This window comes from Colletotrichum karsti, assembly GCF_011947395.1.
Source record: "Colletotrichum karsti strain CkLH20 chromosome Unknown Scaffold59, whole genome shotgun sequence".
Lineage (NCBI taxonomy): Eukaryota > Fungi > Ascomycota > Sordariomycetes > Glomerellales > Glomerellaceae > Colletotrichum > Colletotrichum karsti.
In genome coordinates this window covers 190,554-204,784 of record NW_024065959.1, presented here as the reverse complement: position 1 = coordinate 204,784, position 14,231 = coordinate 190,554, and the positions used below count along the sequence as shown (strand labels likewise).

General features: G+C 55.5%; 3 protein-coding genes across 3 annotated transcripts; all 3 read right to left on the bottom strand.

Annotated features, from left to right (window-relative positions):
* Nucleotides 1-668: 668 nt before the first annotated feature.
* Nucleotides 669-1,262, bottom strand: CkaCkLH20_12444 (uncharacterized protein; the record flags this gene model as incomplete). The annotated part of the gene is made up of 2 exons (XM_038895157.1): nucleotides 669-796; nucleotides 863-1,262. 2 exons carry the CDS (start codon nucleotides 1,260-1,262, stop codon nucleotides 669-671), a joined length of 528 nt encoding a protein of 175 aa, XP_038739546.1.
* Nucleotides 1,263-1,822: 560 nt separating this feature from the next.
* On the bottom strand, nucleotides 1,823-5,167 carry CkaCkLH20_12443 (ubiquitin-activating enzyme E1; the record flags this gene model as incomplete). The annotated part of the gene is made up of 4 exons (XM_038895156.1): nucleotides 1,823-2,566; nucleotides 2,621-4,610; nucleotides 4,663-5,039; nucleotides 5,102-5,167. 4 exons carry the CDS (start codon nucleotides 5,165-5,167, stop codon nucleotides 1,823-1,825), a joined length of 3,177 nt encoding a protein of 1,058 aa, XP_038739545.1.
* Nucleotides 5,168-7,081: 1,914 nt separating this feature from the next.
* On the bottom strand, nucleotides 7,082-7,723 carry CkaCkLH20_12442 (peptidyl-prolyl cis-trans isomerase; the record flags this gene model as incomplete). Its single annotated transcript, XM_038895155.1, has 4 exons — nucleotides 7,082-7,109; nucleotides 7,184-7,307; nucleotides 7,424-7,488; nucleotides 7,599-7,723. 4 exons carry the CDS (start codon nucleotides 7,721-7,723, stop codon nucleotides 7,082-7,084), a joined length of 342 nt encoding a protein of 113 aa, XP_038739544.1.
* Nucleotides 7,724-14,231: the final 6,508 nt, after the last annotated feature.

Sequence of the window (14,231 nt, the reverse complement as noted above, 5' to 3'; positions counted from 1 at the left end):
CGACGACGCCATAAGCGATAATGGGGTGCCTGCTTACCCAAGGGTGAGTGAGATGTAAGTGTACTGCAATTACTTACATACCTCCATCTGTTTTGGATGCAGAGATATCGGGGCTGATCTCCTGTGTTTTAGAGAGAATATGGAAACCTAACACATTCGTTGGCAGGAAATAGGGCATCCCGAAGCGCTCGGTCAATGTACTCGATGACATTGCTTTTGCCGACTGGGGGCTCCTCTGCTTGCTTGACACCGAGAATGTGGAAAGTGTACACATCCATTGGCATGAAATAGGGTATCCCGAAGTGTGCCAAGCCATCAGTGGCTTTGGTCATGTTGTACACATCCTCGTTCGATACTTTGTAAGCTTTGACCGGCCCATGCTCATCGTTGATCAGAGGACGACGCCCTCCAGGGATTGCAGAAATACCGAGTAGACTGGTATGGTGCAAAGCTTCTCCTCGAGCCTCTTTCTCACCTCTGGTGATGGTCGGCAATGCCCTGGTCCTGACCTCTGAACTCTTCGAGGACCTCTTTGAATGGTTTGAAAAACGAATCCCCGTTGGGAAGCATCGGCTCCCAAGGTCGAGCGTCCCTTGTCCTCAGTATACAGGCGTATTGTATGCCCATGATGAGCAGTTTGACGTCTTTGTCCCAAAGCGGATGGGCGATCAACGGGTACAGAGCCCCGGATTATTCATTCGTGTCTTCTTTCGATCGCCTACTCCTTGCGGTGCTTTTCTCTTTTGTCCAGAGCCGTTGGATGGGATGGACTGGGCATTTTTGGGCGGCATCGCGTCTAATCGATTCGTGTTAGTGAACATCTTTCAATCTGTGTAAGAGAAGGGGGGCGGGGGGGACGTACTGTGGTTCTGATGGTTGGCCATGCGATGCTTCAAAGCGGGAGATGTTGCGGCGATGATTTGGCGAGGCAGAGTGCAGGTGCCCAGGCGAACGCGGTCGACGTCGTTCTCATCGTCGGGCTGTCTCACGCGAATCTTCGGCCGAGTCAATGGTCGAAGCTTCATAGAGGCTCTTATCAAGGGGTTTTTCTCCTTCTCTTGTCGCAATACGTCCGTGCTTGCGAGTTGCGCGTTGAAATGTCGGATGAGTACCATCAAGCAATTGATGGTTGAGTCTCCAGCCGGTACCTCGTTTTCTGATTTGGGCCAAAACTTATAGTGCAGAGAAAGGCCGTATCTGCCCCATTCGAGGGCAAAACTCAACCCGCCGTTGGAGTCATCTGGGGGCTGGTGTAAGTCCATCGTTGCTGCGAGGCTCAGCGGTGTTGGTGATGGTGGATAGAGGCCAGAAAGTAGCCGAGGTATTGTGGAGGAGCAAGGAAAGTCTGACAGTTTAGAGCCACAGAGCGCTCAAAGGAGGTGATGGTGGAGGTGGTGGTGTGTAGGAGAAGTAAGCAAAGAGGCAAAGGCTTAGGCAGTAAGTAATAGGTTTCATGTTAAACGCGCCTGCCTCCCGAAGACCACAAAGCAACTGCAGAATTTGATCAAAGGCACCAACCAATGCCTGCCTGTAACAAATACGGGCTCAAGGGGCAGTTGCATGCTTTATCTGCAAATACTCGCCTGATTCTGACTTGCCTTTATCGATCCAATGACCTAAGTTGATCCGAATCCAGTCCATCACGACCGACGACGATCAAAACACCTGCGATAAGTTGAAAAGCTCTATTGCTCAGTAGTATCACCTCGTTGGTCCCGGTCACAATTTTCCGGCCCTCTAACAAATCATGAGCCAGTCTCTCCATCTAATTCTCATTCCTTCAAGACATCCCGCCACCCACACGCCACGAAACAAAACCTGCTTATGCCATCTTCATCTTGATATAAGGAACCTCGACATCCTCGCCGTCCACGTCCTCGGCCACCATCTCGAAGATGACCTCCTTCTGGTGAGCAGGGATGGGCTTCTTGGAGACAGTCTCCACCAGCTGGCTGAGCTTCAGGTTCTGGCGGTCCTTCAGCTTGGCCGGGGGGAAGAAGCTGGCGTACAGCAGACTGACGCCCGAGCTGAGCATGGAAATGCTGAGACCCTGCTTCTCGAAATGCTCGAGAAGTTCCTTGAGCGTGATGTCTGCGACCTCGAAGCGATCCCAGATCTTGTCAAGCTTGACGACGCCATTGGGGCCCTTGAACTCCACCTTTGGGCTGGCGATCGGCTCACTGAAGCCGAAGAAGGGCAGCGCCAGGTTGATGAAACCGTTCTTGTACTGCTCCAGATCTTGCTTGCCGTCGATGACCTTGTACAACTCCATGATGACCAGGCCGGTGACGAGAGCCGTTGTCGTCGCAATGGCGGGGATGATCTTGCCGGCGATGAACTTGGTCTTGTGACGGTCGGCCTGCTCAATCTTGTAGTTGGCAGCGCGGAGGTTGCTGCAGGCTGTGATGAAGTCGATGTGGTGGTTCGAGTCGTCGTCCTTCTCAAAGTCCACGGGCTGAAGCTGGAAGCCGGCCAGATCGTTGGGAGACGGCAGGCTGGCGATGATCTTCTGGAGCTCGTCGTTGTCGTCAAAGGAGCTGCCCTCGCCGGATTCAGCGTTGGGGTCCTGTGGAATGTTAGTCAACGAACCCTGAATGCTGCTTTTCCAGACACCACTTACAGGGTCACTGTCGTTCGCCTGGATCTTGACACCCTCCGCGGGCGAGAAGTCCGGCACGATGACATTCTCGAGCTCACGCAGGTAAATGTCCTTGGCGGTGCCGGGAGACTTGATGTTGTAGTTGAACGCGTGCAGGTTGGCGGCGGCCACGACGAACGCAAAATGGGTGGGGTTGTTGGCATCGAACTTGAGAGGCTCAGGAGCGCGCTTGGGTCCAGACCAGAAGGGCGTCCCACTCGAGGTCGTGGAGTCCTTGGGGAAGTTGTGCAGAAGCTGCTGGATCTTGTTGTTGAACTCCTTCTCGAACAGAATACGGGCCCACGCAATGCAGTCCTCAAAGGTGCGAGGACGATCGGTGGTCAGGTAGTCGCGGAGAGTCTCCAGAGTCAGCTTGGCGCTGCCACCCTGCTTGAGCGTGGCCTCGATGTACTTCGGTTGGGTCAGGTACAGGTTGACTGTGGAAGGGAATGTGATGAAGAGGTTCTCAAACATGTGGTCCTTGGACCACGCAATCGTGTGCTCGATCTTGTTGGGGAAGCTGCGGACTGTGCACATGGGGAACTCCTTCTCAGGGGGGTCTTGGGACGAGGAGTAGGACTCGGTCAGGTGCGGGAGCACAACCTGCGTGTTGCCCTTGGTTCCGAGCGTACCGCTTTCGAGCAGAGGCTTGCGGAAGAAGACGCAGCGTCTGTCGACGTACGTTCTCGCCTCCACGTTGTCGAGGGCGTTGGTGACGCCGTCCAGGCTGTTCCAGAACTGCTCGTTGAAGATCTCCTCGGTCTCGGGGCTGACGCGATCCTTCAGACACTCAATGTGGCCGTTGAGGTCGGGGTTCATGGCCTGCACGGCGGCGGCGGCACAGTCACTCTTCATCTTGCCGACATCCTTGGGGCGGAAAAGGAACTGGCGGTTGAGGTTGCTCTTCTCGATGGAGTCCATGTCGGTAACAGTGATCTTACCCTTGGGACCTGTACCCAAGCCGATCATGGCCCAATTCTTGAGCATCTCGCAACCGATGGCACCGGCTCCAACGAGGAACTGGCGCAGGTTGGCGATCTTGTCTTGGTACTCACGGCCGAATACAACAATCTGTCCGTCGTATCGGGTACCCAAGGGCTTGCAAAGCTCGGCGGTGCGCGGCGTGCTGGTCGGCAGAGACTCGAGCGAATCAAAGTACATCCACTGCTGAATGGGCTGGAACTTTCCGGACACGGCCTTGAGGATTTCCTGCGCGACGATTCCACCGAAGAAGGCCGCCATGGGGTTGAGATCGCCAAGGGCCTGGTAACTCAGCTCCTTGAGCAGCTTCTCGTCGAACTCGACCTCGACGCCCTCGGCCTTGGCAAACGCCTCGGCGGACCGGAGGATCACCGTCGCATCCGCGTCGTCCAAAGGGTTGGGGAAACGCCCCTGGCTCGCGGCGAAGGCGTGCAGCGCCTGGAAGCCCAAGTGCAGCTGCTGGGGCCGGTCGAACTTGGCAAAGTCGGAAATGACGAATTCGGGCTCCTTGATCGCGGCAGTGATGCTCTTGAAGTCGATAACCTTGGGCATCTTGACCTGCTGGTAGAGGCCGCCGCGCTTGTACTGCCCAAGGCCAGACACGTCGCCGATCGAGAAGGTGTAGGGGCCCTTGACCGTGATCTTTCTGGGTTCGCATCCGTTCAGACCTTCCATGCCCTCGATCTCGGAAAAGGTAACGTAATCGCCATCCTCGAGCCCGTGTCTAGTCTCGTCGAGAGCGGACACGAGACCCTCCTCGTCGATGCCCGCGATGATGCCGCTCAGGGGTGTCTCGCCGGTCGGGTCGATGACGGTGAACTTCTCGCCGAAATCGCAGAAAACCGAACCGAAAAGACCGAAAGTGTCCGCAGCCACGACGTAGATGCCCTTGGAGTGGCAGTAGTCGCCGATGAGAGTCTGCAGCTTCAGGGGAAGGCTGGTCAAGACGACCACCTGGTACTTGTCGAACTGGGAGAGGTTCTCGCCCAAACTGTCCCACACGTCAGCTTTTATCTTCAACACGACCGGTTCCCCGCACATACTCGGATGACTGGTGGACCTTGACAGGCGTGTATGCGTTCAACTCAGCGACCCGGGGCGCGGTGACCTCGTCTCTCGGCTTTCCGACGTCCTCGGGGCGGAGGAAGAATTGTGAAGACAGATCAGCAAGGGCAACGTGGCCGGGATCGTAGAGGGTAAGACTCTTGACACCGGCAAGAGCGATATTCTTCGCGATTTCGACACCCAGACCCTTCAGACCAATAATGAGGACGTTTGAAGCGCCCATGCGCTTCATGGCCTCGTGGCCCAGGACATAGAGCTGGCGACTGTAGAGGGACTCGTCGATTTCCGTGTTCCCAACGACGGAGTCGTCGACCTGCATGCGGGTGACCAGGTCGACCTCGGGAAGCTTCTTGTCCTGTAGGCAGCGAATAAGTCAGCGACGTGGTGCGATGAGAGGTCGGCTTCCGGAGCGACGACAGCTTGCTGCGGGGTACCGCGATCGCAGACGGAGCAAAGCAACGTAGGGAGCAGACGTACAGCCATGGCTTTTTTGTGGGATTCAGGTGTGTCCCCTTCGGAGAGTTTGCGCTTCCCCAGCTTGACGACAGACGGTATCTCGAGTGCTATGACGTGGAGGGAAACACGGGCGGTGGGACGATCGAGCTCAACCCCACCAGAGAGGAAGGTGTGTGTCGTATGCGTCCGCTGTATTTGTAGATATCGTCTCGTTGGGCCGCGGGAGGTCGTGATATCGGGTTTGTTGCAAAGGAAAAGATTCTGCGCTGCGTGTGAAGAAAAAGGTGGGAAATGCACCAGGCAGTGTCGTGTCACGTTGATGTGGACGCAAGAAGAGCAGCCTCGTTGCGGTGATGTAAAGGTGGTCGTGGAGCCTGTCAGGTCGAGTGGACGGGAGTGGATGTCGACGAGGGGCACCTCAGGGAGTGGCTCAGTGGAGAGCTAAGGTAAGCAGCGACAGCCTGGGAGGTACCGTGCTGGCTGCCTACCTCAGGTACCTAATTACCAACCTACATGAGCCAGTAGGTGACAAAGGAAACCACCACTTTTCTGTGCGGTTGTCATACAAAACCGGAGGGTCAGTATGTCACTCGACGGGCTACCTCACAAAGACGGGGAATTCACGGCAAAGAGCTCCGCCGAAGGTGGGTGATTGATTTCTAAACAAGAACGCCCCTCTGCTGCTCTGTAAGCCCAACTACTTCGGTATGCGGTCGAGGATTGATCCTCTGGAGAGAACGATGATTACACCGGATTCTCGTCCGCGGGCTCAGAACGGTACCTGGCTTGTTTGGAAACATACGCAGTATCTCTTTAATGTGTATATGGAAGCTACGACTCGCATAGTCGCGTTCGCCCCTCGTAATGCATACAGTTTGGATAAGCACTAGCCTTACTGTGCCAGGCGGAGCTGCGCCTTGAGCGACGTTCTCCGAGAATCTACCGACTTCCATTTCCAACCTTCCAGCAGGAGAGAGGCAAGGCGTCACTTTGCTAAAGTGGCAAGCTTGGCGGCTGCCATCTTGGCCATCCTGCAATGGGTCAGTTAGCCACTACCTTACATACAGACGAACCGTGGCAGGCAAGACGTTGGATCTGCTGGTAGCATTGTTGTCCCGGGAATGTGGTGATGTTTCAGACAAAAACATGTCAAAAAACCAGCGAAATAATTCGTATTCGCCACAACACTGAAACCAGCGCACTGCTAGAGCTTCAAATGGCACCTTCTGTCACAAAGAATATGAAATTCGCATTATTGAGGACGATACTCTAAGATGAGGTCGGCGGTCTCGAGGTACCTTATCCAAATATGCGTGTTTCTCAGTCCCAGGAGGCGTGCCTGTTGCTGCATCATCACCGGGAACCCACCAGACTATAACAAAGCCATCAGTCAATTGTGCCCTCCAGAACGATAGTAGGAAATGGTTGCCAAGTGCTTGGCGCACATGATCTTGGGCTGGCGTTATCGACGCGAGCAGAGAGCATTGCCCGATCTAATTGTGACAGGTGCTTGATATCATCGAGATGTGTTGTAAATACCGACATATTTGATCTCGCCAAAAACAGATGCGGGCTGTCGCCATCAACGTCGGCCGCATCGAAAAGCCAAGTACGCTGAATGAGTGTGGCCCCAGAGCATGTCCGTGTGGCTCCTCAAACAGGGGCAGCTTTTGACGAGCAGAAGCCAGTGATGGCTAGTCGCATGTGCAGCTGTGTCACCGGCGCTTTCTGCCGTGCGACTTAAATCGAGCTTGAGAGTGATCGATCCTGTAGATGGGCGAAAGTCGTGGCCCTAGCAGTATAGGTTTTCAGGTAGATGACCGAGAAGAGCACCCGATTTCATATGGCAATTGTGTAGTTTAGATTCGCTGGTACATCTATGACTGTGCAGCTAGACCAAACCATCGCCGTGTTTCCTCGAATCCAACTCTTAATGTAAATTTATTTGACGTGCTTCAGCTCGACGTCGCTGTGAACATTGTTAGCTTATATCCAATGGACACGAGGCAATTGGCCTGTATTTTTCAGGGAGTTGCCACATACAAGATAAGGTCGGCGTTGGGGGGGATGTGGCCGGTGAAGCCGCGCTCGCCGTAGGCGTAGTCGCTGGAGATGTCGAGGGTAGCCTTCTCGCCAACCTTCATGGTGGTGACACCCTCATCCCAGCCTGCGACGAGACGTGTTAGCAGCCAAGCTTAATTGACGGAGGGCAGTGGGGTATTGATAGGGGCGGTTCGAGGGAGGAGGATCAGGGGAAAGATCAGGTTGCGGCGGCGGACGTACCCTTGATGACCTGGCCGACGCCAATGCGGGTGACGAAGTCGCCGCGACCGACGGAAGAGTCGAACCTGTAGAGAAAGCCCGCAGTCAGCAGTGTGATTGACAAGGAAGAGCCGGAGTAGGCGAAGGAGGATGATTCAAAGCGAGGACGGGGTTGTGGTGAATTGAGATTCCTTACTTCTTGCCCTTGTTGTTATCCTGCTTCGTGTCCTTGAGGTAGCCGGTGTACTCGATGGTGACAGTATCGCCGGGCTTGGGAATGGCGCCGGTGCCCTCCTGGTGAGTAGTCTTGGTGACACCCATTTTGCTTATGTGTGTTGTGGTATATGTGTGGGAGAAGTTGTGTCTGGCGTTGTAGAGATGGAAGTGGGAAAGAGAAGAAGATGATGAGGTCCCAATGGAAGTGAAGTGGTGGAAGTGGGGTTATGGAGGGGTAAATTTGTATGGTCGAAGAGAGGAAGCTGGGGCCACTACGCCATTGAGCCCGGCGGACGCAACCTTGCAGTTTAAATAGTTTTGGGAATCCAACGTGGGATGCTCAATGAGAGGAACCTCAAGTAAGGTACCTACTGTTGCTCCCAGGTATCGCGACGTCTTCAGCAATCGCAGCGCAGCGGTCGACTCGTGTGTTCCGGGGGAATACAACTGTCCAAGTAAAAGGTACCTGCCGGGGAAGAAGCCGCTGATGACGACCTTGGTACATCGGCTGCCCCATCGCCGCGGTACTTTGTGTCGATGTAGTCTTTGCAGGGGCATACACCGGCAAAGCACTTAGACTTCACGTAGCCGTCAATGAGGGAGGTGGGAACCCAAAGTGGCCGTGATGGGCGATCCCGAAGCCGTCGACGGCATTTGCCCAATCATCAAGTCCATGCGGTACTTCTGCTGTCAAACCGTCAACAGCCATCGGTGTCCAACCGGGAAGTATTTTCCACGCCAGTGCCAGCCGGCAAGATACACATCGCCGCCCATCTTGTTTCCAGTCTGAGGTACCTTAACCTTTTCCGTCTCTGCAGTACTGCATAGAGACACCAGAGCCCATGTAACTTGGGTAGCTACTCTCATTAAGCTTCACAACCTCAGCAACAAACTTGTTACATGTTGCCTTTGACTCAGCTCCTATTCAATCATTTTAACTGGCTCTTCGTCTGAATGCATTTTACAACGTGGCCGTCAAGAACCAACCTTGCCTGCTGAAGCATGTTTGGACAGATGTCCCCCGCTGCTCAGAAGTCGGGAGTTGGAACAGGTCTTCCAGCGTTGCAACTAGAAATCAGGACAGAGTAACTTACCTACTTAATTACAGCATGCTCACCGCCCACACACATCATGTACGTAGCACGCCCGCCTTTGCTCTGTCTTGGAACTCGCGTCAACCAGCAGTGTCCCCCCGGCGCGGGGTTGGTTGTGGACTCGGAGCCATGCGCTGATCCCGGCCGTAGCATGAATTCACCTACCGCGCGCCGCAAGTCATAATCCATCAGCTGTCACATCCTCCAGACTTCTCATACCGCAGTTAATTTTCCATCCAGGCTTGTTGCCCCTCCATTTCCTCGCCCTGTGCGCAGATCAACCTTGGTCCAAACGGCCACCGTCTCCCAAGCCCGTTCGTCGTTTCCAGCTTCTCCAGTTCCGAACGCAAGAATAACGCTCCCCGACAATGAATGCCGTGCCGAGACCATCTCGTCTCGGGCGCGGCCCTGGATTCCCGTGGTACCGTCGAGCCAATGACATGCAACCACCAAGGCCTTGCCGGCCTGCCACGGACGGCAGCCCTGCCGACAAGAAAATGTGACAAAAAATCCCGTTGACCCAGGCTGAGAATATGACAGCACGCACATCTCCACCGCCTGCAACAGCCCGTCCAACGTGTACGGATACAGTGTGATGGTACGGCCAGGCCCGAGAAAAAGCAACGAAATTCTGGAATCTGTCCGACCAGGATATGCCGTCTTTGCATAGTCAAAGCTGCAGAGCCACAGAGCTCATCATAAGAGCATCTGACATATGATGTGATGGCTCGGAAGCCCACCCGCATATGCATCCTCGCGGCTTGAGGAATACCATTCTGGGTAGGCTTGCGAGGACACACTGCTCATCCTCGTCAACCGGAGCTGCCATTGTCGTCAGAATATGATAGAAACCTCCCTTCCCCACGCAGATAGAGGGCGTTGACCCTTTTCGGTGACATTCCCAGAGGCCACCCACCCTGCGGGATCTGGCAGCTGTGTAGTCACCGTCTCAGCCAGTCATTGGAGACGGACACATGGGGTCCGACCTCGCCCCGAAGCTTCGGACCCAGAAACTTGTCTTGGGGGTGACAGAACCTCGCCAATCCAGCGCCCGCGAAGAGCCCCGAGATGCAGGATACGGCGGCTGCAGTCGATACAGGTCATATATCTTCACGCTTCCAAGTACTGCCTCGATCTACGCGGCGCCTGCTCGTTTGTCGCATCACGCCGGCAATCATGATGGAATTCAGCGGGGCAACCAAGCACCTCGACCCTGAGAAAGATTTGAGTCAGCGTCGCGTCCTGCGTTGAACGTCAGCAACGGCTGCTCTCTGTCTGAATTATGTAACTCTCGGCGCGTCGAGGCCTGTTATCTGCTTGTCATCCAACCTGGCGTGCTTTGCTCGAGTATGCCAAACCAGTCGACTTTATTCAAGTCCAGCGCATGTGTGAGGGTAAGCGCAAAATGCCCTTTGGGACGACAGCTCGGGCCCCTAGAGTTTGCTTCCTTACAGCGGGTTGTGGTAGACTCGGCGTTAGAGAGAGGTAAGTGACTACTACCGGCGACAGCTGTTCCAATCTAGGTAGGCCGCGACAAGCGTTAACAGTACAGCGGGGGAAGTCGAAAGGCCCGGGTCGTCAGACCCACGCGATCGGGCCCGGTCCCGGAGACCTGGCTGCGCCAACGCCAGCAGCCGGACGGCACTTAGTCGGCAAAGCTCCGTCAGCCGGGCCCTGATGGTCTGCAGACTGTGCTTTGCTTGAATCGGCAAGCCGACCAACTCCGTCCGGTCGATGGCACATGTCTAGATGCGCCTGTTCGGCGACATCTGCCGGAGAGGCTTTCCGGTGAGGACAAGAGTCTACCGTTTCATGGCAACTCGCAACGCCCGGCTTCTGACACGTGCTTTACAGGACAAATCGTTCACCCGCCCGGCCTGCCGAGTGAACCGAGACCACGCGACTCCGTCATTGCGTTGTCGGTGAATGCCCAGAGCTGTGCAGAGCGCCGAAGAAGAAACTACTCGTCTGAGAGTGATTCGGCGAAGGTTACACGGAGACGAGGCGGAAATATGCGGTCAGAGAACCGAGTGCCACGAGTTCCGTCCAAAGTCGCCCAGGCCATGGAGGGCCGGCAGCACATTCCAATGACGTCTTCTTGTGTGTTCCTGAAACGCGAGGACATTAGCTTAGTCTCTGCGAATGATGAGGGTGATTGGTTGGTGAGACGACCGGGACGAACAGCAAAGTTCATCCTCTGATATCTCAAACGTGACGTCTGGATCGGCACAAGCCACACCTGGGGCTTTGCAGTGTTGGCGGGATGAGCACGTGTGAGGCAGACGAGACGGAGAGTCAATCACCTCCGTGAGGACAGACAGTGGCACGCCTGGGATGGTCTCGTCAGTCTTATCATGTGTGTCTGGGCAGAGAGGCCATGCCAAGACGTTACCCAGACTCCGGGGTAGACCTCGCTCTCGCGCCGGGTTGAACTGGTTTCTGATTGATCTCGGAGAGAGACACGGCCAAACAGGCCGAGGACCATAACATGGAAGATAATGCCGTAAGTGTTGCGTCTGGAACGAAAAACGCTGGTCACTAATGTGATGCCCAGGTTGGATGATAGGATGATCGGCAGGTAAACATCGAATACCGCATACTAAAAGTGTGGGCAGAGTGCTCGACAAGCAGCCCCTGCAACAGCTTGAAACGAGCTGAAGAAATGCTTCAGATGGGCCCAAAGTCAGATCGAGCTGTCATCTCGCCCATTCATCCAATCCGTCCGACAGTGTTTCAGGGGTTCAGGACGTAACCCACATTCTCAGGTGCGGCGAAGCGTCAACAAGGCTTAGCCGCGCCGAACGGCTGTGTTCACGAAGCGCGCTGGCATTGACGAGCTAACAAAGTAAGGAGACGGCGAGAAAGACTTCATCCCGAAGCAAGACAGAGCGCTAGGCGGGCACGAGATGAGATGAGACGCTGATGATGAAGGGATCTGAGCCCAGCACGGCGAGCGGACGGCGCATATCAGTGACAGCGCTAGACATTGAAATTCGTCACTCGAAGGCGTGAAGTAACAGGGGGGTGACACCGCTGTTGAAATGAGAAGTACGTCTTCTTGGCCTCTCTGAGGCAAGCCACGCCCGCGCCGTACCTGGAGCTATTTTTGCGCCCCAACGATGGCGCGGATGTTGGCACTATTTTGACTCAGGCCGGGAGCCTCGCTAGCGATGGTGGCACAAACGAAGCCATGGTCCGAGGTGCACGTCGTTGCATGGTGACACAATCCCTATTGTCTGGACTGAAAACCCTATCGAGAGGGCTCGGGACCGGACCGGCTGCCGTTGGGCTGCCGCCACCAAGTAATAGTCAGTCCGGGGATGGGTGAGTGAATTCGATATCGAGACATGCCGTGGCTTCCGACCATGGAGTTACATGGCGGTCTTCTAAGCCGGCAGACTCAGGAGACGGTCGTCTGCGTTTGGCACGCGAATGACATGGCCGGTTTCGAGGTTGAAGTCGTGAGGCGTGACACAGAGCGAGACGGGCCGGTAGAGAAGCTGCCGACAGACGAAGGAGGGCGATGGGTGCGACGGGATGGAGAGACATGGTTGGCAGTCCGCAAGGCGTGGGGGCCCTTTCTGCCCGCGAAGTGCTGCACAGCCTCAGTCTCTGGTGTTTTGAGCTGCTTCTCAGCCGTCTGGCATTTCTTCTCACTGCTTGATTCCTGGACCGTTAGAGTGAACGCCGACCTGGATCTGTGAGGATGGCTAAAAGGGAACATGAACACTCCTTACAGATACAGCATTGGGTTGCTGTTCCAGGTTCGTGTTCGATTGCGGCTCCACAGACCCAGGAGAAGGATTCAGACGGTATCACGGCCTTCTACGAAGCTTTTTGTTCCGCAGCCGGCATACCCACGGCGGAATGCTTCTTCATGATCATGGGCTCAAGCAGAGGACCATGGAGAAAATGCTGGAGCGAACGGTTGATAATCAGCCGCCTCAGGAGACACGGAAAGGTGCGAAGCGGCGACAGGATGATTCAGAACTGGGCTCGGTCTTGGTGGTCTGAAGCTGAAGCTGAAGGTGAGGCAAGGGGAAACGTGCCATTGTGTTTGTTTGTGAGCAGAAGGCTCCAAACCCGAGGCTGTGTGGCTGAGTAGAAACCCCCTGTGTATTTTGTCGCGATGAGGAGGGAGTGTAAAGCTTTGATGTTTTTGTCGTCCAGCCAGGGGCCACGTGGGGAGAACGCGCAACAGGTCGAGTCCGCAGGGTCACCCTCGGCCGCTGATCGGAACGGGCGAGACCATTCTTTGGATCTTTGGCGAACTCTGTGCTCCGTCCGGCCTGAGTGCCCTCTCGTCAGCAACTCAGGCCAGACCTCGGTGACTGGCTGATGGGCGAAGGCTCACCCCGCTCGCCAAGTTGCAGCGAGATTGACAACGTCCGGCTCCCTGGCATTAGGAAAGCAAACAAGACATCGTCGGCCCTGCGCTTCGGGGGGAAGGGGGATACTCTTGTATTGCCATTTTCGTGCACAAAGTTGTCTCGTCTTGCCTCCCGGATCAAAGACGCCAGAGGGCCAAATCTCGACTGTTTGCCTGTGTTGGTCCAGTGCCGATGTGATTAAAGGCTCAAGCCCACGGCCCATCGAGACATTCGAGACAGGCTAAGGCGAGCAGCGTCGCCTCTCATTGGGTGCATGTTCTGTGCGAGCATGGGGAAGGCGAGCGAAGAGCAGGGATGCCAGGAACGGGAGACGGACCAGGCCAATCTTGCGTCAACGGTAGCCCTGTTCAGCAACGGCACGAGCGCCTCCGGACAGTGGTACTTGTGCTTCACAACGTCCAGGGGCACTGGTGCGAGTATTCTGTGATCTGGCAGCGGGCAGGACCGTCGTCTGTGGTGTGCAGTAACATCTACTGAAACGGAGCGTAGAGGACGGTGCCTTTGGTACAGAGCCTGCGACGTGGACCAGATTGCCGTGAGCCTTAGGTTCTTGGTGGCCCGATGAAAACGGCGGCCGTCAAACTAGGTAGATTATTGATGAAAGCCACGCCGTGCCCCAAGCAGTACCGCAGCGCGTGTCGCCTGGTCGCCGGCCCATAGGTTGGGCCATGATCTGCCGTTGGCTGTTGGACCCGTTGGACATGACCCGGCGGTTCCATGTTCGAGTCTATTCGTGGTGTGAATACTTCGATCATCGTTGATGTTGCATCAAAAATTGAAGTCTCTCGTGGAGCTTGTAGACGAGGGTGACCAAACGAGAGGGCTGTTGACAGGTGACAGGGTAGAGACTGTAGAGAGAGTCTGGACTGAGGTAGGAATAGTGCGGTGCGGTCGCAGTTGGCGAGTCTCGAGGTGATGGTGAAGGTGACATTATTGACTGTAGACTGCAGGTAGCGGGGGGCCTGAGCACATCAATTCCCGAGGTCGGCAGGTAGGCCGCAATCTATTATGCTCATAAACATCAATTTAGGCAGCATGGCGGGTTGCAACGCCAACAAGACAATACTACACATCTGGTCCGAAGCCCTGGCGAGACGAGACTCGGGAGCAAGGGACGGGGCGAGGAGG